Here is a 22,500-nt window from a genome sequence, read left to right as displayed (position 1 = left end):
TTAGACTGTTGGAGAAACGTTCCAAACAAACCTGCTCTTCGAAGGGTTAAAGGCAAATTTCAATACTGTTCCAGCCTTGCTTTCTCAAGGCTACGGTGCACATCACGTGTCTTATGAATGCAGTGCTGCCATTCAGGGTTTGTGTGTATTATTAGACATTTATAACTCACTGATCATGCTGGGACGTGATATTAAATTAATGTCTTGTAATACGAGATTATTCAGTTGGATGAAGTGCTAAATTCACAAGACAGTTTGCCTTTTCAAATACGTAAAAACATTTTAATATGGATGTCACAACATATATATATTTTTTTTTTCCAGTTATGGAGTTTGCAGCATGCTTTGTTTTGAGTGTTGAAGGCCGCATTTGACCTGAAAATAAATCACTTGCAATGAAACTCATTAGGCTTTGTATGTGTGTGTGAGCAGTGGAACCTTGGCAGTGTAATCCGCACAGAGGCCCATTAAAACGGTCGCGCTGGTGGCATTGTGTTCGGTCCCCTGGTATTTGTGCAATTGATTGTGCTCCTGTAATGCCTTTCACATTTTAATGGCATTGATTTTACTGGGCCTTTTCCTGCAGCTTTCACCTGAAGCCGGTTAGCATCACTGCTTTAAATGCATGAGCAAGTGCTGCTAAGGCGCTAAGGCTTTATAAAGCACTGACATTTCAACATGCCTGACATGTGCTGTTGTTTTTGTGTGTGTGCCTCTGTCTGGGTGTGTGTGTTTGTGCCTGCATGCATATGTGTGTGTGTGTGTGCATGTGGTTACGTGTGTGCGTGTGCGTGCGCGTGCGCGTGTTTGTATTTGTGTGTGTGTGTGTGTGTGTGTGTGTGTTACAGTGCCACTCTCCTGGCCTTCCTGGTGGAGCTGCTGAAGAGCTCAGTGGCCATGCAGGAGCAGATGCTGGGTGGGAAGGGCTTCCTGGTGATTGGCTATCTCCTGGAGAAGGTACGGAACGCTGCTGCGGAACACTCTAGAACTCATCTCATTGTTTCACGTTTCCCGTAACCGGGGACAACTCCGCACAATCACCTGCTCCTCATTCCGGTCAGAAGCAGTAGTGGTGTCACTCCACGTGCCGGTCGACACGGCGACCAGAGAGTGGCTCCGCCCTGGTTCACGTTCGGGCTTCTGAAAGCGATTGCTCCTGTCTGTGCTCCCGTGTCTTCGTATGAAAGCCCACAGTGAGCGCCAGAGCCGGGGCAGTGCCTGAAATGGCTTTAAATAGTTTGTGTTCTTCCCTGCTGTTAATTACGTGGTGCTGGAAGGAAGCCCAAAATAAAAGAGCGGGTCCCCCTCCCTGTCCCAACTCGGGCTCAACTGCAGTGCATTTCCTAGAGCTGGAATGGAAAGGGTTTTCACCGTTCAGCATTTCTCTCTCTTGCTCTCGCTCTCTCTCTCTCCTCTCTCCCTCCCTCCTTCCCTCCTTCTGCTGTTCAGAGATCAGGGTTAATGCAGATTTGCAGTTTTCCCATTTTTTTCAAACATCATCTTAATCCCATCTCCATTTTCCTGTGACGCGTGCATTTTCTGCTCTAGGTCCTGATTTCACTTCCATCTGAAGTCCATCAGGACTCATTTCTAGACCGTCTGAATCCAGTCGACGCAGAATAAATGGGAAATGTGCGGTTTAGCATAATCGCATACTCATGTGATGTGCTCATTTGTTCATGAGACTCGTTCATCATAAAGAGATAATGGCAGCATACTCGTGCTGGCTAATAAGACGTGTTATTGTGTACGTTACAGTTAATGTGTGTGTGCATTTCAGAGATAATCACATCGTGTGCAGATCTGTAGTCTGTTGACAATTTGTCTACAGACGTATCTATCCCAGACGCATTATTGTGACTCCCCGCAGTAGACTGTATTGTGATAGTAGACCGATCTTGGCCTGAGAGTACACCTCTCTATCATGATGATGCTGCTATCTCTCTGTATATCGTGATACTAGGCTGATTTCGCCTGAGAGTACACCTCTCTATCATGATGATGCTTCTACCTCTGTACATCTTGACAGTAGACCGATTTTGCCTGAGAGTACACCTCTCGATCATGATGATGCTCCTATCTCTCTGTATATCGTGATAGTAGACCGATTTCGCCTGAGAGTGCACCTCTCTGTCATGATACGCTTTTCCTTCTCAACAGTAGACCTCTATGTCACTCCTCTGTCTGTCTTTCTGGACAATGAATCTCTGTCATGACAGTGCTCCTATCTTCCGACAGTAAATCTCTATCTCCCTCAACAGCACATCTCTCTTTGCATTGAGACAGTGGGCCCGTCCCAATCTACCAATCTCCGGTCTGACGGCCATTTAGCGATCTGGCATTTCCTCCTCTTGGCTTTGAGGGATGGCCCCGCATTTGCAGAGCGGGGTCACCAGCAGTGTCATCTCTGACACAGTCGAAGGCGTGGTCTGGAGGCTGGGCATTCTGACCCCCCCCCCCCAATCTTTCTCTCTCGCTCTCTCTCTCTGTCTCTCTCTCTCTTTCTCTTTCTCTCTCTCAATTCGGTTCAGTTCCATTCAAAATGTTTTATTGGCATGACATACACTACATAGCCAGATGTATGTGGACACCTGACATGCAATCTCTCATCCAAAATTATGGGCATTAATATGGAGTGGGCCCAAGCTTTGCTGCTATAACAATGCCACTATTCTGGGAAGGTTTTATACTAGATGTTGGAGTATTGCTGCTGGGATTAGCTTCCATTCAGTCAGAAGAGCATTAGTGAGGTCGGGCACTGATTGGCCGATTAGGCCTGGCTTGCTGTTGGCTTTCCACCTGATCCCAAGGTGTTGGATGGGGTTGAGAAAAGACGAAAGTGAGCATAAAGGGTTTCCCCGAATGCCTGACTCCTCCCCTGCTGTCCCAGGCCTCACGGGTCCACATCACCCGGGCGGTGCTGGAGCAGTTCCTGTCCTTCGCCAAATACCTGGACGGCCTGACCCACGGCGCCCCCCTGCTCAAGCAGCTGTGTGACCACATCCTGTTCAACGCCGCCATCTGGATCCACACGCCCGCCAAGGTGAGCTCACCCGCGTGTGCCCCGCCCCATTTACCTGTGAGCAGGTGTGCCCCGCCCTGTTTACCTCTGACCAGGTGTGCCCCGCCCCGTTTACCTGTGACCAGGTGTGCCCTGCCCCGTTTACCTGTGAGCAGGTGTGCCCCGCCCTGTTTACCTCTGACCAGGTATCCCCCGCCCCGTTTACCTTTGAGCAGGCATGCCCCACCCTGTTTACCTGTGACCAGTTGTCTGTGTGTGTGTGTAAGTGTCAGAGAACACAGGTGTGTCGTCAGTTTCCAGTCCACGTGCAGAAATTATGGTGTGTGCATTTGGTCTTTGGGGATGAGGCCTTTACCCTCAAATTTCAATTTATTTCCTTTCAATTTCACAAATCCTCTCACTAGCTCACAGACCCGGCCCTGTGGATTATGTCTTTATTAGCTGTGTACCGGCACCCAATAATACCCAAGAAAAAAAAACCGTGTTTGCAGAATTAGCCTTGTACGTTCAAGCGTAAACTCCTCTCACATCTTTTTTCTTATTTAATTTTTTTTTTATAGCAAATGGAAATTTCAATTACGGCTTGTTACGGCCCTGAAAATGAGCGGTCGGCGTTTCGCCCGGCTCGTAGATTTCCCCCTGGAGCCCGACCGGCCGCTCGTTCCTGTGTTGGGGCATGAAGCCTCGGGGAAGCTAGCGGTTAGCTGCAGGTCCACAGAGCCGAAATCCGCCGGTTTTGGTAATTACCCGTGAAATGGGGATGGAGAGAGGCTGCCCGTTGGGGGGGTGGGGGGTGGGGCAAGACCTCACTTCCCGCCATCCCGCCAGGAGCAGATGACTGGGGCCTTCCAAGGCATAACCGCGGCGGAGAGCGGGAAGAGAAGGACCGCGGAGAGAGGGAGTCGGAGAGAGAGAGAGAGAGAGGGAGAGAGAGAGAGAGAGAGAGAGAGAGACTATCCCACCGGGGGATGCCGTAGACGTAGGCGACGGCATTCCCCGGTGGGGTGATGACAGGGTGTTGATGCTAAAGAGCGTGCGTGCTCACTTGACCCCCCCCGGTATAAATAATGGTAAATAGTGCTTTCATATGGATCAGAGAGAAGGTTCCGGAGAGCCTGTCTCTGAGCATCAGGGGAAATGAAAGTGCGTGGGTACAGAGGGCTTGTGGAAGCCAACGAGCTTTGACAGGAACATGGGCCTCGTCTGAGTCGGTAAGACTGTGAGGCCTTACGGCATACCTGTGTGTGTGTGTGTGTGTGTAGGTGTGTGTGTGTGTGTGAGCGTGTGTGTGTGTGTTCTTTTATTCCTCTCCTCTCTCAGTGCAGCTGCCAGCATGGCTGTATTATAGGAAGCACCTGTGAATAAATGCGATGGGTTACTGTGTTCCTGCTCTTAGCTCTGTGTGTGTGTGTGTGTGTGTACCCTGTTCCTCACTCCAGGTCCAACTCTCCCTGTACACGTACTTGTCCGCGGAGTTCATCGGCACGGCGACCATCTACAGCACCATCCGGAGGGTGGGGACAGTACTGCAGCTGATGCACACGCTGAAGTACTACTACTGGGCCATCAACCCCCTGGACAGCAGCGGCATTGCCCCCAAAGGCCTGGGTGAGTAACGGACCGCCGGCAGAAACGCTGTTTTTTGGGTTGGTTGGGGCGTACAGAGAGGGCTTTGAGCAGTGAGACCAGAGAAGCGGTCGAGGGAGTTTTGGTTTTTTTTTGTTTTTTTGGACGTGCTGTTTTCCTGTTTTGCAGCTCTGTGTGGAGCTTCTCGCTCCTGAAGGCTGCAGTTTGGAAAACTGTCGCTCCCCTCGCTGTTAAAAGCGCCCGTTCACACCTTTTCATATGGAGACGCGGGACCACTTGATAACACCGTTCGCAGCTTTTTTTCCAATACAGTTTAAAATGATGAATGGATCGCATGGATTTTCACACTGTTCAAACAGGGGGCATGGCTGTGGATGTTTCTAGAACATGTTTCTCTACTGGTTCTCTCCCAGCACTCTGCTGGCTGGGTAAACTGCACTGTTCACACAGACAGCCACCCACTGCACACAGCTATGGAGGTCTGTGCGTGTGTGCGTGTGCGTGTGCGTGTGTATGTGTGTGTGTGTGTGCATGTGTGTGTGTGTGTGTGTATGTGTGTGTATGGCTGTGCGGGCTTGTGTGCGTGTGCATGTGTGTGTGTGTGTGTGTGTGTGTGTGCGCGCGCACCTGATCCGCAGAAGCTGTACAATTTGTTTTTTGGCGGTATAGCGGTGTAGCCTCTACTACAAACAGGACCTGATCTCACCGTTTCTGCCCCTCCCCACCTGCCCCCCCCCCTCCCCCCCAGGACCGTGACAGACCCGGGGAAACAGATTTATTTTCCCGCAGTGGAAATGGGAGGGAATTCGCTCTAACGAACACTCTGAAGCGCCCGCGCGCACCACTGCCCATGATCTATACGCAGATAATAATCCATATTTCCGAACCGGCCGTCGCATAGATAAATAAAATATGCGTGCGCTCGCGGCTGAGCCTGTGGCACGGGCCGGGGGTTTGTTTTGATTGGCCGTTTGATGGCACACGAGTCCCCAGAGACACAAAACTACGGAGGGATGGAGGGGGGGAGGCTGTACGGCAGCGTGAGCTTCAGTGGCAGTGGCTCAAAAAAAACAAACACAATCTCTTCTCCTTTTTTTCAGAGTGGCTCAAAAAACAAACACAATCACCTTTTTCTTTTTTCAGATGAGACAAGAAATGTTCTTTTTTTTCCCCCTCGCTAGCTCACTCTATGCATACCAAATCTGTCCAAGGGGCAGAGCTGCGACTTTTCTGTTTTCTTCTAAAGAACGAAACGAGAGAGAGAGAGAGATTGAAGAGCGTGTGACACGTCTCTCCTTAAATGATCTCACAAGCAGTACAGCAGCCATTTTCCATCCGTTCATTCTCTAACCTGTGCAATCCTGGTTGGAAGAGGGGAATTGGGGCCGGAGCCTATCCCAGCATGCACTGGGCTAGAGGCAGGAAACAGCAGCCATTATATAGAAGCTGTTACACACAAGCAATGGGTTTACAGCTCCCCTACATATGCATAGACTCATTTTTCAGCATTTTTTTCTCTCCCTCTCTCTCTCTCTCTCCATATCTCTGACTTCTCTCCCCCTATTTCTTTCTCTCCTCTCGTTTTTATCTCTCTCTCTCTCTGGCTTTCTGTCTCCCTCTCTCTGGTGACGTCTGTACTCAAACACACCCACACACAGGGGATGCCTGGACACGCTGGTACTGTAGGTGAGCAGGTGTACGATAATGACCGTGTTTTACGTGTGGCAGTTTGCCCGGGTCGGACAGTCCCCCGTAAGTACTGCTCTCGCTCTGTGGTCTCGCCGGAGAGTTCGGGGGCGCTTGTCATTTTGTTTGCTGAGTGGGCGGGGATCGGTTATTGTGTTCTCCCGGGGTTCAAGTGGAAAGATGTTTTTCCCTTTTCGTACTAATCTGTGCAAAGAACATTCCGTCCTGTCTCTTCTCTGGATGTTGAGCCGCTGCTTGTTTCCACCAGCTGAGCTCACGTAGGCACGAGTCAGAGGAAAAACACGTTGTGTGCAGCTTGCACAAGCAGGCTGCGGGTCTCCGACTGACCACCAGAGGTCACTAGTGAGCAATGAAACCGCTCCCTCAGTAATGGTACGGCCAATTACTCACCACTCTATGGGTGGGTATGCATATGAAGAGGAGCTGTAAGCCCATTGCCTGTGTGTAATAACTTACTATATAGGCCTATTTCACAAGATGGCGACCAAAACCGGATGTAGGGATACTTTGTTTCCGGTTACCGTTGCTACGGACGCAAGTCCATTTCTGACAGCGAAAAATTGAGCCTAAACAGCGACGTGTGTTCTCACAGTCCCTGATAGCTCTGCCAACGTTCACTGTCCGATGTTATCCGCATTGTCGAAGCATTGCCAGTGAACGTTAAGCGGTCTAAACTGGACAAGGGCTATACATTCTTTTTTGAGAAGTTTATATTCGGTTATGAAGGTAAGTATAACGTTAGCTCTGGTTCACCAGAAAGCTAAATAGCTAGCTTGCTAACCACATCAAGTTAGCCGATTAAAGAGATGTTTCACTTCGACATAACAAATTCTTTTCTGGAGGCGACTCCATTGTGTTTTCGTAGCGTGAAGCAACATCTGCTGTCCGTTAACAGCGTCTCTGTTCCTCGGTTGTCCCGAAAATGAATGAATAGGGAGCCTGACAACTGTGAGGAAAAGCGATTCTGTTAACATTGACGGTCAGCAGGGGAGGCAAATGCTATGTAAGTACAATGTGTTAGGCTCCACAAAATTACTTATGTTATTATACCGAAGTGAAATATCTCTGAACTAAGTTTTGTACTACCGTTACTATTTTGTGACATGCTGTTTGTGCTGTACTTGTTCTAATAAAGATTTATATTGCTTGTCAGATCGCCTGTGTAATGGTGTTCAGTTCACTACCGAGCTGTTTGTTTTCATCGCTGATAAAAACTACCCACACATTTTTAAATCAGCTGATATATCTTAAGTAGGCTTGTCGCGATGTCCGTCAATACATTTTGTAATTACAATTAACAACTAAAATAAACGTGCATCTGCAGTTTCAACATTGAATATCCAAATATGTGCTTGCTAACAAGGTAGCTGGCTAAAACGTAATTTGCTAATCATAACATAACATATAGCTCGCTAACTGATTTTATGACATTCCAAGTTCCAGCGCACACCAAACTACGGAGGAAGAGGTCGCCGAGGCTCTCAACCAGGCGAACGTTTCCTTGCTCCTGTTTACAACCTGAGACACTTCTCCAAACCGCGCAAAGAGTACAGATGAGCTGCTTAAACTCTGAATAACTCGCGATGTCGGTGTTTGAGGTGCTTGGCTAAGTTAGCTAGCTAGATGCGTTTCCTCATTCAGTTTGAAATGAGCAATGGCAGTGTTTCCAAACGCGTTTTTGACAATGTTGTCTTGATTATATAACCAAGGGCAAAGTATTCATACACATGAATTATTATTTTTTTGTTTCTCAAAGAGTGGTAGGTCCTATGTTTGGTGGAACTGTCATGGCAGGCGCACTGCCGCTAGCCATCTTTACCTGTTATGAATTGTTTTCGTGTTTTTAGCCGTTCTCAAGCAGGCCAACTCAGACTAGAGTGCGGTACGAAAATGGAAAAAACTAGAACTGTTACAATCACTAGGCCTGTTTGATTTTGATTTGTACTTTGTACTCTTTGCGCGGTTTGGAGAATTGCCTCAGGTTGTAAACAGGAGCAGGGAAACGTTCGCCTGGTTGAGAGCCTCGGCGAAATAGCGTGCAGACCTCTTCCTCCGTAGTTTGGTGTGCGCTGGAGCTTGCCATTGAGCCATAACACGGTATTCTGTCGCATGCTGCAGCAAGGGTTTCTATGAAACTCTCGCTGGTTAAGAGATTATTTTCTATTTCTCTAGCTCTTTGGGCCATTCCCTGTGAAATTTGGTGCCCCTACTTGAAAGGTCCTAATGCCAAGAAAATAAGGACCCCTTAATGAAGTCCGAATTATTGCCTCATTCAAATTTTAATTATTTAACGTTTTTGTTTGCTCATCCTTGATTGTACTGTCAAATTTTACTGATGCTAATGTTAAACTTGTTTTTCTCACTCAGTAGCCCATGAAGAAAAAAAAAGAAATTATTCAAAAAGTAAAAACGGCTGTCTTGTGATATGCCTGATTATAAACCGAGTTATATATATATTCGGAATTGTAATTTATATATTCAGAATTGAAGTTATATATTCGGAAATTGAATTTATATATTCGGGAATTGTACTTATATATCCAGAATTGAATTTCTATATTCAGAATTGTAATTTATATATTCAGAATTGAAGTTATATATTCGGAAATTGAATTTATATATATTCGGGAATTGTACTTATATATCCAGAATTGTAATTTATATATTCAGAATTGAAGTTATATATTCGGAAATTGAATTTATATATTCGGGAATTGTACTTATATATCCAGAATCGCAGTAGAGTAAAACGCTTTAATGAAAAAAGTTCTTAATTTTTTTTAAAACTGGGATTTTATTTGTGAATAAATAATAAACATTAACAGATAGTGGCAAGCTCTCAAATATGCTCAGGTTAAGCAACCATTTGTTTTAATATTCCAGTATTGATCTCAGTAAAACATTGTTTGAAGTATTTAATACGTATCTCACAAAACAAATTGAATTTGAAAGCGATGAAATATTAAGAGGCGGCAACGTGCATCTGCAGTGTTTCCGCTGCAACGAATAGTCTCGCACGCGGGGGGGGCGGGGGGGAGGGGAGGGGATGCGGGGTGCGAAGAAAGGTTTGAGTCGGTAGGGGTCGTGCCCCCTCCCTCCCAACACAGAAGCGATACCATCATTTCCTGGCATGAAACGGGTTGAATAAGAGGAAGATTGTGTCACAGAAGCGGTTGGGGTGCAGGTGGGAGTGGGGGGGTTGGGGTGGATGGTCGCATTTTTCACTCCCCTCCCCCCCCCGTCCTTTATGCCACAGGGAGGGGATTATTTCTCTCTCTCTGTGCGGCGACGTGTCGGATAAGAGACGGGCCCTGACCTTGGGGGGCGAGGGGGGGGGGGCGTGGCCTGGCTTCGATAAGATCGGTGTGCTGTGGGACGCATGTTGTCCCGCTCGCTGACAGGAATGTCAGCCAGGGCTTAGTGGGGGCATTTTCGATTTTCGCGGCTCGTTCAGCTGTTTCTGTTCCCGCTTCTCGCAGCCCGCGCACTGCAGCGATGCGTTAGCGGTTGTTTCGGTGGTTTTCGCGGGTTGCTCCTGTTGTGGGGTTGTGTGGCAGGACGCCTCTGTCGTTGTCGCTGCTGTCTCAGGTGAAAATGAACGAGGGAGAACGGAGATGAGTGGGGCATAAATTTGAGGAGCCTTTTCAGAGAACAAACTTCCTGTTGTGTCACTGACAAAATCATCTGTGTGCGTGTGTGCGTAAGTAGGTGTGTGTGTGTATGAACGTGTATGTGTGTGTGTATGTGTGAAAGTGTGGGTGTGTGTGCACGTGTGTGTATGTGTGTGTGTGTATGTGTGTTTGCGTGAGTAGGTGTGTGTGTATGAGCGTGTATGTGTGTGTGTATGTGTGAAAGTGTGGGTGTGTGTGCACGTGTGTGTGTATGAGTGCGTGTGTGTGTGTGTGCATGTGTAGGTCTTTTAGTGGGCGCAGGTGTGTGTTGGTGGATAAGGGCTTTTTCTTATGCCTCAAGCCAATATGTGAAAAAAATTAATGTTTGGCATCAGTCTAGACACTCTAGTCTCAGTGAAGTGCGTGCATCCTGTCAGATTCTCCACGCTCCAAAAGTGCTGTTTTATTTGTGTGGCTTTTCACCGCTGGTAACGCGGCTTAGATTAGATTTCTCTCTGTTGTTGTCATGGTAATGTGTCGCGTTCTGTCAGAGAAGTAACCGCGGTTGCGGCGCACTCTCCCGCACGGCGGTTACCGTGGCGATTTGTTATGCGGTTAGCGGGAAGGAGGGCGAGTCTAATGGCGTCAGACAGAGTCTGAATTAGAGGGGTCAGGCTGGTGCGGCTCGCGGCTGATGGGGAGGGCGGGGTACTGAGTCTTCTGTGCCCTGTACATCCTGCCCAAACTGCATTTTTTGGATGCAGTTAGCGGATATTTGAGGCCTCCCCCCGCTAACCCCACCTTTTATTCCTTGTTTCGTTTTCCCATGTGACCCATGTGTCTTTTTTTTCTGAAGGGAGGGGGCGGGGTCATGGTTGATTGACAGTGTGAGGCCGAGGGCTGGTATGGTGTTGTGCCTGATGGGGGTGGGGGGCCCTGATGGGGGGGTGGGGATTCCATGCCAATGCACCTGCAGGTGACTCATTTACAGGTTCCTCATAGTGCGGCATGGGCCCCCCACCACCACCCCACCCCCACCCCCCCACACACACATACACACCCTCCACCACCCTCACCGAATAGACAGACACTCCCATAATTCCCACAGGAGCCAAATTAGATTTCTGCCTTTGGAGTTTGCTGTATCATAGATGCCACCCGGTGCATTATTATTAATGTGGGTGGCGCTTCATTCTCAATTACCTGCCCTTGTTGCCATGTTTTTTTGGGTTTTCTTTTTTTTTTTTTTGCTGCACCATAATTAAAAGCTTGCTGTGCTTTCCAGATGGACCGCGCCCTTCGCAGAAGGAGGTCATTTCACTGCGAGCCTTCATGCTCCTCTTCCTCAAACAGCTCATCCTGAAGGTATGACATCACACCGCTCACACAGCATTATAAAATACACAAGCCGCCGTCCTCATTCGTCAATCGTTGTTTAGTTACATTCACAACAGTTACTCTTTTAAATTTGCCTCAGAGGATCAACAGGATGTTTAGTTGAAAGGAATTCCCAGAGAACTTCAGGTTTTTCCCCCCGCTGTGTGAATTCAATCTGATGTGAAGATATTAATAATGCGCCTGTTGAGGGTCTGTTTTTCGCCCAGGAAGGAAGTTTAACGTGAGCAGGAAGCTTTCGTAATGGTGTGGCCGCTCTGAAAACGCAACGCGGGGCGGCTTCGTTATCTCTCATCGCCGGCGGCCGCGGCCGTGTTTCTGAAGTGAGATTCGGCGGCTCTGTGCGGCGTCTCTCCGGTTTTGTCGCGGCGGCGTCTTCCCTCGCGGCTCGGCTCGTTCGCCCCGCGGAGGCGGGAGACGTCGGTCGGACTCGGCGCGGCGGAGATAATGCGCTTCTAAACGCCGAGATGTAAACACACGCTTTCGGCTTCAAACGGCGTCGGGCGTCGAGTCTCACCCAGAAAAAAGCAATTACTGCTCTCCGTTTGTTCTGCCCCCTGTACCTGATCAATAATGCAGAATTTGAAGTTTTCATTAAAAAGAAAAAAGAAGGAAAGAGAAAAAAAACGGAAAAGCGCCTTAGCAACGTTTTTTTTTTTTCGGCTGTCGGATGCACACACCGGCAACAACAAGCCGAGAGAGAGGGGGGAAAAGGCGAAACGCGATCAACGTGCGTGAAATAATATCTTTTCTTTCTGAGGTAAAGGCGCCTGTTTCCTGAGCCTTTTCTGAAATCGCTGAAATGCGATTGGCCACAGCAGAAACAGCTGGTGCCCGAGGAAGACGGAATTTTGACTTCACTTCACGAAACGTGCTCGCGGTCCTTATGCGAGCCGCGAGCACGTTTCACCCGGCGATATCCCCCTCTCTGTGACGTCCAGATTTTACACAGATCATTTTTAGAAGCCTTTGGCAGGTTCCTGCTAGTGATCGCACCCTTACGACACCCTGGAGCTCGATTAGTCAGGCAGTGTTTATTCTCAGGTTCCGGGGGCGCGTCTTGTCTATGCGCCGATTTGTTTGTTTATCCGTGCGTTAGCGTGACAGCTTAACCGTTAGCCGTAACATAATTTGCAGCCGTTGTCCCTGGACAGGTAAGGGAAGCGTACGCGTACCTCATCACGTTTTACTCCGCGTTAAAAGCATTTAACGGAATGTGGTTGCTGCCTCGTCGAGGTTGATTCCATTCTTGTTTTAGCCCATTCAGGAAGCGAGTATGGCCTTAATATTCAGTTTCCCAAAATTTCTCTCTCTTATTGGTGTCTCTTTATTGTTGTATTTTAACAATTTCCACCATAACGTTGCTGATATTTGAAAGAGTTGGCCGAATTGAAAGGGAATTGACCCAATGCCCAGATGGTTTGGCTCTACGGTTAGAACGCGGCGTTTGTTTTCTGCTCGCAGGACCGCGGTGTTAAGGAGGATGAGCTGCAGAGCATTCTGAATTACCTGCTGACCATGCACGAGGTAAGCCCCCCCCCCCCCCACGCCATCAGCCGTCACTTCCAGGCAGGGTACCGTCTCCACTGGGCGGGCTGGCCTTGTGTGCTTCCTCTTTCATAGAGCAGAGCATGCTGGGTGTGAAGACTCAGAGGGAGGCTGTGGAGGAATATTAAATGTTTTTTTTTTTTAAATCGGGTATGTTTGTGCTGGACTGTTAAACACACACAGCTTGCAGCTGAGATGTAGTTCGTTGAAGTTTATGGAAGGTCTAACCAGCCCACTATGTCAGCCTCCACCAGGGACCCTTTACAATTTATGTCCTTTTTAATATTCATTAAAAAGAGAGAGAGAATGAGAGAAAGAGTGTAGATGAAATCCAGTCGATGGAGAAGGCCATGTGAAATATTCTGCTAATGCCTCATTCACATACCCATGAGTGAGACCCATGAATGCTGCATTGTGGGAGTTCTGTGGAGCTGAAAACCGAAATGCCAGCACTAGCATCGCTGAAAAGGGTTGAAACGTGAGCATTAGCGTCGCTGAAAAGGGTTGTTTTAAATGAGCTTATCGCTTGCTGTGTCCGCAGGATGATAACATACACGACGTGCTTCAGCTCCTGGTGGCTCTGATGTCAGAGCATCCCGCCTCCATGATCCCCGCCTTTGACCAGAGGAGTGGAATACGGTAAGTCTGAAGGGACAAAAAGGCAAACCCCCACCCTGCAGCACAACCACAACCACCCCCAGTACACGTTGGAAGCACTTTGGCTCTCAAAATGCTGGTAAAACGTATTTCATGTAAATATTAATAAATGTTCCTTTATAGCTGTGTTATAAACATGGAAGAACACCTGTTATAACCGCATAATAACAGAATATTACAGTTTTATGACAGGTGTCATCATAATGTTGTAATGGACACAGCAAATTTTGTGATGTGGATTCAAAAAACAGGTTCAACATTTTTGTTTTATTCTGTATTATAACAGTGCTATGACATTGGTTATAAGATGTAATAAACCACCATGACTGGTTATGAGAGGGGGTTATGTCATGTGTATGACAAAACTAACAGAAATGCACAATATCTGTAAAAACTGATATCTCTTTGTGTTGCGTTAGATGTTAATTGTGGGTGATCTGCTTTGTACTGGTTGGTGTCTAAGGGTTAAAGTTTTTTCCGCATACTTGTTTGACCCAGATCTGGACTGTAGCTGTCACATGACACCTGAACTGATGATGTAAAACAGGAGGGTTCGTGGAGGGCCATGTCCGTCTCCGGATGTCATAGCAACCCCCTGCTCTTAATTAATTAGTTCAGCCGTGCCTGCGATCTGATATATCATATCTGAGTGAACGAACAATGATGTATCGAGCTAATTAGCTAATTGAGCCAGCAGGGTAATTGGTAGCAATTAAATCCTGCATACACACCCGCCCTCCAGGAACAGATTTGTCCCAAACCTGATGTGGTAGATACATTGGATTTGATTTCAGATTTAGAGCTGAAATTACCGGGCATCTTGAATAGCATCGCTTTGATTATCTGTTCAGAGACAGATAATTGCCACAGATGTGCTTATTCCTGGCAAGTGCAGCCAAACATTATTACCATGCGTTTGTTATGGTGGATATCCAAGACGTTTTAGCATTAACTACAACAATAAAAACAACAATAACTAAAAACGTTCATATTGTCTTGTTTTAAAAGAAGAAACGCAAATGGCAGCTGTGTGTATCTCATGACACGTTCTGTCGTGATCGTCTCTGATAATTTCAAATCAGGTATCATAAACGCGTCTGAGCTCTCTCCTGTATCTCCCCTGTGGCGGGAGTTTGACGCCAGATGGCTAATATTATCCTGTCTGTTGCGCAGGGTTATCTACAAGCTGCTGGCTTCCAAGAGCGAGAGCATCCGTGTGCAGGCGCTGAAGGTCCTGGGGTACTTCCTGAAGCACCTGGGCCACAAGTGAGTACCTCGGGCCGTGCGATGATCCGTCCAGGGAACGTCTTCTAAGAGCAAAGATCCAGAGAGAATCAGGGTACCATAGAGATCCAGAGAGATCCAGGGTACCATAGAGATCCAGAGATAACCAGGGTACCATAGATATCCAGAGAGATCCAGGGTACCATGGAGATCCAGAGAGAACCAGAGTACCATAGAGATCCAGAGATAACCAGGGTACCATAGAGATCCAGAGAGAACCAGGGATTTGGAGCATGTGATGTACGTGTGAATATCTTTGTTTTAAATGATGACTGAATCGAATGTGAAATGGGATGCCTCTGTTTTGTGCAGAAGGAAAGTGGAGATCATGCACACGCACAGCCTGTTCACCCTGCTGGGGGAAAGGCTGATGATGCACACCAGCACGGTGACGGTCACCACCTACAACACGCTGTACGAGGTACGCCCGCTCCACCACCGCCCCGTTCTGCCGGTCCGCTTTACAGGGTGGAACCTGGCCTGCGGAGTACCTCACCTTTACCTGTGTGTGTGTGTGTGCATGTGTGTGTGTGTTTGTGTGTGGTGTGGTGTGTGTTTGTGTGTGGTGTGGTGTGTGTGTTTAAGGAGCTTTTAGTGGGGATTATAGAATTGAACTGACACCTGCTGCTCATCTCATGTCCCTGTGCAGATTCTGACGGAGCAGGTGTGCACGCAGGTGGTTCACAAGCCCCACCCTGAGCCTGACTCCACCGTGAAGATCCAGAATCCCAGTACGTCTCAGATCCCATTTCCTGTCTGCTCTGTACCCACTTCCTGTCTGCTCTGCAGTCTCTTCCTGTCTGCTCTGCACCCTCTTCCTGTCTGCTCTGCAGTCTCTTCCTGTCTACCCTCTTCCTGTCTGCTCTGCACCCACTTCCTGTCTGCTCTGTACCCTCTTCCTGTTCACTCTGCACCCACTTCCTGTCTGCTCTGATGTCTTCTTGTCTGCTCTGCCCCCACTTCCCGTCTGCTCTGTACCCTCTTCCTGTCTGCTCTGCACCAAATTCCTGTCTGCTCTGTACCCTCTTCCTGTTCACTCTGTACCCTCTTCCTGTCCGCTGTGCACTGCAGAATCTCACTCCACACTGCTGTTGGTTTGAACTGGGATTCTAAGAGCAGCTTCGCTGTCTAGCTGCCTGCCTAGACGCTAGGCCTGTTTTTTTTTTTTAGCTTTGCGCTAACAGTTCGTGTGTGTCAGTGTGTGTGGGTGGTGATGGTTGTTTTTCTTTGTGATAACTGTCAGGGACAATGAGTGCAAGTGTTCAGGTCTATCTGTCTGTGACTTTGACTGTGTGGGTGTGTGACTGGCCTTTGTCTAGTGTGTAGGTGTTAGTTACTGTGAGGGCCTAAGATGAGTGATGACTGGTGACACTCTCCCTCCCCCCCCCCCCCCCCAGTGATCCTGAAGGTGGTGGCCACGCTGCTGAAGAACGCCACGCCCAGTGTGGAGCTGATGGAGGTGCGGCGGCTCTTCCTGTCGGACATGATCAAACTGTTCAGCAACAGCAGGGAGAACAGACGGTGAGAGAGCTCACATGGCACACACTGTACATACACACACGCACACGCACTATACACATACACACACACCCATACATACACACACAGACACACACACACCCACACACTGTACATACACACACGCACTGTACACACACACACACTGTACACACACACACGCACCCATGTATGCACACACACACACACACGCCAAGAATTCAGGAGAACAAAAAAAAAATCTATACCAGATTTTTTCAGAAATACATTTAAAACTCCCCACAATTACCAGTATTCAGTATGCATTCGTAAGATCCAATGACTGAGTATTAGTTATGCCTTCATTGTGTATTGATAATAACTTCATATTGGTTATTCATTGTGCATTGTATGAAGCACTGGTTTTGTGTTACATTTGCATGACGGTCTAGCGCCAGTTCAGTATTGATTAGATATTGATTGTGTGGCAATCATGTATCAGTTTGGTGACGTATCGGTGAGACATTGATTATGCATTAGTCACACGTCACTCATGTATTGATTATGGATTATTCATGTCAGTGCTGAGTTATTTGACGGTAAGGCACTGATTGAGTTTTCAGTCATGTTTCAAGTATGGTGGCTGGTTTCCTCCCACAGTCCAAAGACATGCAGGTTAGGCTAATTGGAGACTCTAAATTGCCCATAGGTATGAGTGTGTGAGTGAATGGTGAGTGTGCCCTGCGATGGTGTATTTCAAGGTGTATTCCTGCCTCTCGCCTAATGCATGCTGGGATAGCATCCAACCCTCCGTGACTCTCGTCAGGAGTAAGGCTGGAAACATACTTGAATTTTGTTGCGCTACATTCAAGTGAAGTGGTTGCGTCCCGGGCGACATTGTTGACTGGAGGTTTAAAAGTTACCTCCACTAGGGGGCAGATCTGAGCTCCTCTTCAAACGATTCCACCATCCTTCCTGGCTTTCTAGCATCTGTCCCATCACCAGGCATTAAATGTATACTGCCCCCACGGTTTATGCAGGCATTGCACCTTGCGGACGCGTAGTGTAAATTTTTGAGGACGTGCACTTAAGAACGCTCTGAATGACCGCAGGATACGCATGGCGGCCATCTTGTGCGTGCGTTTGCATAATTTCAAATCAAGTGCATTTCCAGCCTGTGCGGGTTATAAAATGGATGGACGGGTTGTGCTGACCGCGCTCGTCCCTCCGGCGCAGGTGTCTCCTGCAGTGCTCCGTGTGGCAGGACTGGATGTTCTCTCTGGGCTACATCAACCCCAAGAGCCCGGAGGAGCAGAAGATCGCCGAGATGGTCTACAACATCTTCCGCATCCTGCTCTACCACGCCATCAAGTACGAGTGGGGCGGCTGGCGCGTCTGGGTGGACACGCTCTCCATCGCGCACTCCAAGGTAGGGAACGCCGCCCCCTGCTGGTCAAGAGGGAGCGTGAATGATTGGCTGTCTGGTATGGTATCTTTTAAGCACTGTTCTAATGCATGGATGGGCTTTATGGTCTGGCATTGAACCCGGATGACAGCAGTGCCAACAACCCCTCTGGCTGTTACACAGTTGGTTGTAGCAGAGAAGGGAGGGCTCCCCACTTGCATGAAGCACCTCGAAATCTGTCGAGTGCTCGTGGGTGTTTTTGGGTTGGTGTTTTAAGAGCGGCTGGCTAATGTGTTTCTCATTTCATTTGAGTGTTCTCAGAGTCATGCAGCATATTCATTGATTAAAAGATGAAAGGGTTAATCATTTGAGCACGAATACGTCCGGTTGAGGAGGTCTGTGGGCGCATTGAATGTAATAGGCCCGTGGGAGTGCTCTTTTGGTTTGAGTCGTTTAGCCATTGGACACTTTTCTCACGTCTAATAATAAGCTGTTTGATTTCCTCCATCCGTCTCCTGCCGGTTTTAATATTTGACGGATCTTTCGCGGAGCCCCCTAGAGTAACGTGCTGGTATTACTTAATGCGCGTTGATTGATTGATCTTATTACAAAGTGCAGCTGCAGTCAGCACCGCAGGAGAGCGAAACATCTCTTTGGTGTCATCGCAATGCATAAACTTTTAAAGACGCTGCACGCTTGGCTTTGACAGTCCGGACTCATGGCGCAATGATAGAGCGAAGACTGCAGTGTACCGAATAACTGCCTCATCATTAATTCAGAACATAGATTTGTGTGATATCTGTGTGTGAGAGAGAGAGTGTTTAATTTAGCATCGGTTTGGAATGGAATATAACTGTTGCAGCCGCATAACAGTCACACTCTGTTTGTGAGAAACTGACAGCACGCAATTTTTAAATAAACACACGTCAGCGGTTATTTGAGGGAATGTGCATTATTTTTTTACTGTTTTGGCAATACGCACTGCTGCGCTGTCAGTTTCAACCCTCAGATTTAAGTCCGGTGGCTAACGTGCTAATTCAAGGCTACCCGAGTCAGTTCCTGTAGAGCGACCGTCCTGTAGGTTTTCCCTCCGACCCCAGCAAAGTACACCTCATTCAACAGCTACAGTGGAGATGGCACTGACCTGCTTATTAGTAGAATCAGGAGTGGCAAATTAGGGTTGAAATGAACATTTTCAGGACGGTAGATCTCCTGGAGCAGGGTTGGGCAGCCCTGAATTAGCACGTTAGCCGCCAACAACTGCTGTGTTGTGAGTTTCAACCCGCAGATTTGAGGCTTGAAAGTCACAGAAAGTTCGTCTTGCCAAAATAGTCAAAAATAAGCTTGAGGAGCATCCTGAACTTTGGACTCCTGTTCCCCCCCCCACACACACACAGGTGACCTACGAGGCCCACAAGGAGTACCTGGCCAAGATGTATGAGGAGTACCAGCGGCAGGAGGAGGAGAACATCAAGAAGGGGAAGAAGGGTTCGGTGAGCACCATCTCCGGGCTCTCCGCCCAGGCCCCGCCCCCCGTCGTGAACGGCGCCATGGAGATCCGCGAGGCGGACGACGGCTCGCAGACGCAGACGCCCGAGAGCGAGGCGGACTACCCCGAGAGCGGGGACCCCCGAAACCTGCTGGTGGAGACCAAGGCCGTGGAGGAGGCGGGGGGCGCGGGAGGGGCGGGGCAGGCCACCACCCCCGGGGTGCGGGTGGAGGTGCACGACCTGCTGGTGGACATCAAGGCGGAGAAGGTGGAGGCCACGGAGGTGAAGCTGGACGACCTGGACCTGTCGCCGGAGACGCTGGTGGTGGGTGTGGGTGTGGGTGTGGGGGTGGGGGTGGGAGTGGGGGTCCAGGAGAACGGGCCCCTGGTGGGCGTGGACTCCCTCCTGGACAACGTGTACTGCGCCGCCGTGGAGAAGCTGAGCGCCGACGTGGGCGTGGGCATCGGCGTCGTCAACGGCGACGGCGGCCTGGCCCCCAAGGGCCCCCCGGAGGACGGGGACCTGGGCCCGCTCATCACCCTGGCCGACGAGAAGGACAGCGTCCCCAGCAACAACGGCTTCCTGTTCAGCAAGGTGGCGACCGGCGAGCCGCTGGTCCACACCAGCGCCAGCGACGACCTCAGCCTGCTGGCCCACATGACCACGGGCGGGGCCGACCTGGCTCCGCCCCCGACCCCGCCCCCGCCGGGCTCCGGCGGCACGCTGGAGGAGGACGGCGGCTTCGGGCTGCAGAGCGCGCTGGCGGACATCAGCGACGTCGACATGGTCGCCCGGGGTGCCGAGATCGCCGATGGCGACCCCTCGGTCGGCAGGACGGGGGGCGGAGATGCAGCCAGCACCGCCTCCGACACCGAGCGCTCTGACGACGGCAAGGACAGGGAGATGAAGAAGATCCAGACCACAGCCACCACTCAGGTACTGTACCGCCCTCTCAGTGGCAGGTCCACAGGGGGTCCACAGGACCCACCTTAACCCCCTCACTCGCCCTAAACTGATCAATTGTGTTCAGAGGGTATGAACAAAATTTTAAGGGTGAAAGTGTGATATTTCTGAACTAATAGTGCCCCTCGATTGACAGTTCTTCTCACGGCTGTGAAGACCCCATACTAATAACTTTATAATGCTGTTATTATGGTTATTAACCCTTTAAAGAGTAGATCTTTTGCAGTGTATTTCCATGTATGCGGGTCACAGCTGTATCGGTGAGCTCGGTGCTGCCCCCTGCAGGCCCTCCACGGCCGCACGGCCAGCCAGCTGGAGCGGGACCTGCGGGTGGACCTGGGCTTCCGCGGCATGCCCATGACGGAGGAGCAGCGGCGGCAGTTCAGCCCGGGCCCGCGCACCACCATGTTCCGCATCCCGGAGTTCAAGTGGTCCGCCATGCACCAGCGGCTGCTGACCGACCTGCTCTTCGCCCTGGAGACCGACGTGCACGTCTGGCGCAGGTCAGAGCCGCCGCAAGGTCGGCCTAACGGCCCGCGTCGCGGTGATGTACCGGTTAGCGCGCCGCGGCAGCCCCGGCGGCGGGCGTGCGGCTTCTGAGCCAAACTCAGAGTGGCGCACCCATAAATCCACCGGTGCGTTTCACTCCGGCAATAAAATCAGGATTTATTCCCTGTACCTGTGTCTGGGTCACAGAAGGTATTTGTTGGAGGTAAACGAATATATTTGTCAACATATGTAGATATACGCACAGAAGCACACACACACGAACACACACACACACACACGTATTAAGGTCGTTCAAGGTCAACACAAAGCCTATAATTTTGCCTCAATATTACTCCAGGGTGCTTGTATAATGTCATGCCTGAATGTGCCTGAGACTCGGGGTTGTCTGAGGTGTCTGTTGAGCTGTTTTTTTTTCTTCTATTTTACACTCTGCCCCCCCCCACCCCCCACCCCCACTGCAGCCATTCCACCAAGTCCGTGATGGACTTTGTGAACAGCAACGAGAACATCATTTTCGTCCACAACACCATCCATCTCATTTCCCAGATGGTTGACAACATCATCATCGCCTGCGGAGGGATCCTGCCCCTGCTGTCCGCCGCCACCTCCCCCTCTGTAAGTGTGAGCCTGCTGCCCTCTGGTGGCGCGGCTGAGTCACAGCGTCCCAGAGCACGGAAAAAGAGCACGGGAGGGGGGTGGGAGCATGGCTATTTCTTGTTTAGCTGGGGGGGCGGGGGGGCGGGGGGGCGGGGGGGGGGGGGTGGTGTTGCCAAAGCTGGTCCTGGGGAGCCGTAGAGCCTGCGGTTTTCATCGTTACTCGACAGTTAATTAACAGATTAAAAAGCAGCTAATTGCACAGTTAACTCACTCAGCATCCCGGTTTCTTGACTGGTTGCTGATTCCGCAGTGAACTCAAGCAAAGCTTTCGACTCTCCAGGATGAGGGCTGGGGTCCATTTTGCTAACCAGTATGTGCAACAGTGCTCGGCTTTGCAAAGCTACTCGTCGATAACTCAAGGCTGTGCTAATTTCTCTGGCTGCTGGTGTGTTGTAGTTTGCTCGTCATCAAATTGCTTTCTCTCTGACATCAGTTAACAAATGTGAGAAGTCAGTCGGTGTAAGTCCGCTTATGTTGTGTTGCTTGAAACGACGGCCATGTTTGGTTTTAATCATATTTTTTTTCTGTCCTGTCACGTTCTGTTCTGTGCCTCTGTCTGTTTTTTCTGTGTTGCATGTCCAGAGCTCTAAGGTTAGTACAAATACTAAGTTTCAGTTTCTTTATTTTTCATTTCTGACATCATATGCCCTGCTTGTATAATTGGCATGTGCAAAAATAAACTTGGATGCTTCTTTGATATTGATAATTATTTACCTTCCAGGACGTGTACTTGTACTTTGTTCTGGTGTTATGAATTGAGCCCAAATTCTGTAGCAGACATTTTTGGCAATACACACGTATATATTATATTTTTTTACGTGTATTTGTATGTATGCATCACAGTTTGGCATTGGTGTTTAGGTATGGGTCAAGCAACAAATTTTACTGGTCAAAGTAGAATTGGTAGAACAGGAAGCCGAGATATATGTGTTTTGAGGACCTGGGGTCTGCTTGACAAAGCTACTGAACTGTGAACGAGGTCTTAGGATCCCTTAAATGAGTGGAGCTGTTTATATGCTTGAACCAGTCCTAATGTTTTGTTGTTGAGAACTGGCTTTCGATTGGTTAATACCAGTAAGTGATTGATTGCACACTGGAAGCTTCACCCATTATGGAGTTCAGTAAACCCCACTCGGGTACTGTGGTGAGCTCTGGAGTGTGTGTGTGTGTGCGTGCGTGCGGGCGTGT

General features: G+C 49.2%; 1 protein-coding gene across 7 annotated transcripts in view; it reads left to right on the top strand.

The window, feature by feature from the left end:
• The window catches only part of nbeaa (neurobeachin a), a 164,596-nt gene that overhangs the window by 87,576 nt on the left and 54,520 nt on the right, over positions 1-22,500 (top strand). For 5 of the 7 annotated variants that reach the window (XM_035433942.1, XM_035433934.1, XM_035433938.1 and 2 more), the window contains exons 11-25: positions 849-957; positions 2,891-3,043; positions 4,462-4,630; positions 11,213-11,292; positions 12,787-12,849; positions 13,412-13,509; positions 14,701-14,793; positions 15,124-15,232; positions 15,461-15,542; positions 16,209-16,332; positions 17,524-17,716; positions 19,090-20,118; positions 20,431-20,648; positions 21,117-21,270; positions 21,895-21,903. In XM_035433942.1, the coding sequence (XP_035289833.1) occupies positions 849-957; positions 2,891-3,043; positions 4,462-4,630; positions 11,213-11,292; positions 12,787-12,849; positions 13,412-13,509; positions 14,701-14,793; positions 15,124-15,232; positions 15,461-15,542; positions 16,209-16,332; positions 17,524-17,716; positions 19,090-20,118; positions 20,431-20,648; positions 21,117-21,270; positions 21,895-21,903 (2,683 nt within the window). The remainder of the gene's footprint in view (positions 1-848; positions 958-2,890; positions 3,044-4,461; positions 4,631-11,212; positions 11,293-12,786; positions 12,850-13,411; positions 13,510-14,700; positions 14,794-15,123; positions 15,233-15,460; positions 15,543-16,208; positions 16,333-17,523; positions 17,717-19,089; positions 20,119-20,430; positions 20,649-21,116; positions 21,271-21,894; positions 21,904-22,500) is intronic. The other 2 variants (XM_035433939.1, XM_035433937.1) reach the window with 1 other exon arrangement.

The sequence above is a fragment of the Anguilla anguilla genome, chromosome 9, assembly GCF_013347855.1.
Source record: "Anguilla anguilla isolate fAngAng1 chromosome 9, fAngAng1.pri, whole genome shotgun sequence".
NCBI classification, from domain to species: Eukaryota; Metazoa; Chordata; class Actinopteri; order Anguilliformes; family Anguillidae; genus Anguilla; species Anguilla anguilla.
The sequence above is the reverse complement of the archived record's forward strand: the minus strand, read 5'-3'. Positions and strand labels throughout refer to the sequence as shown.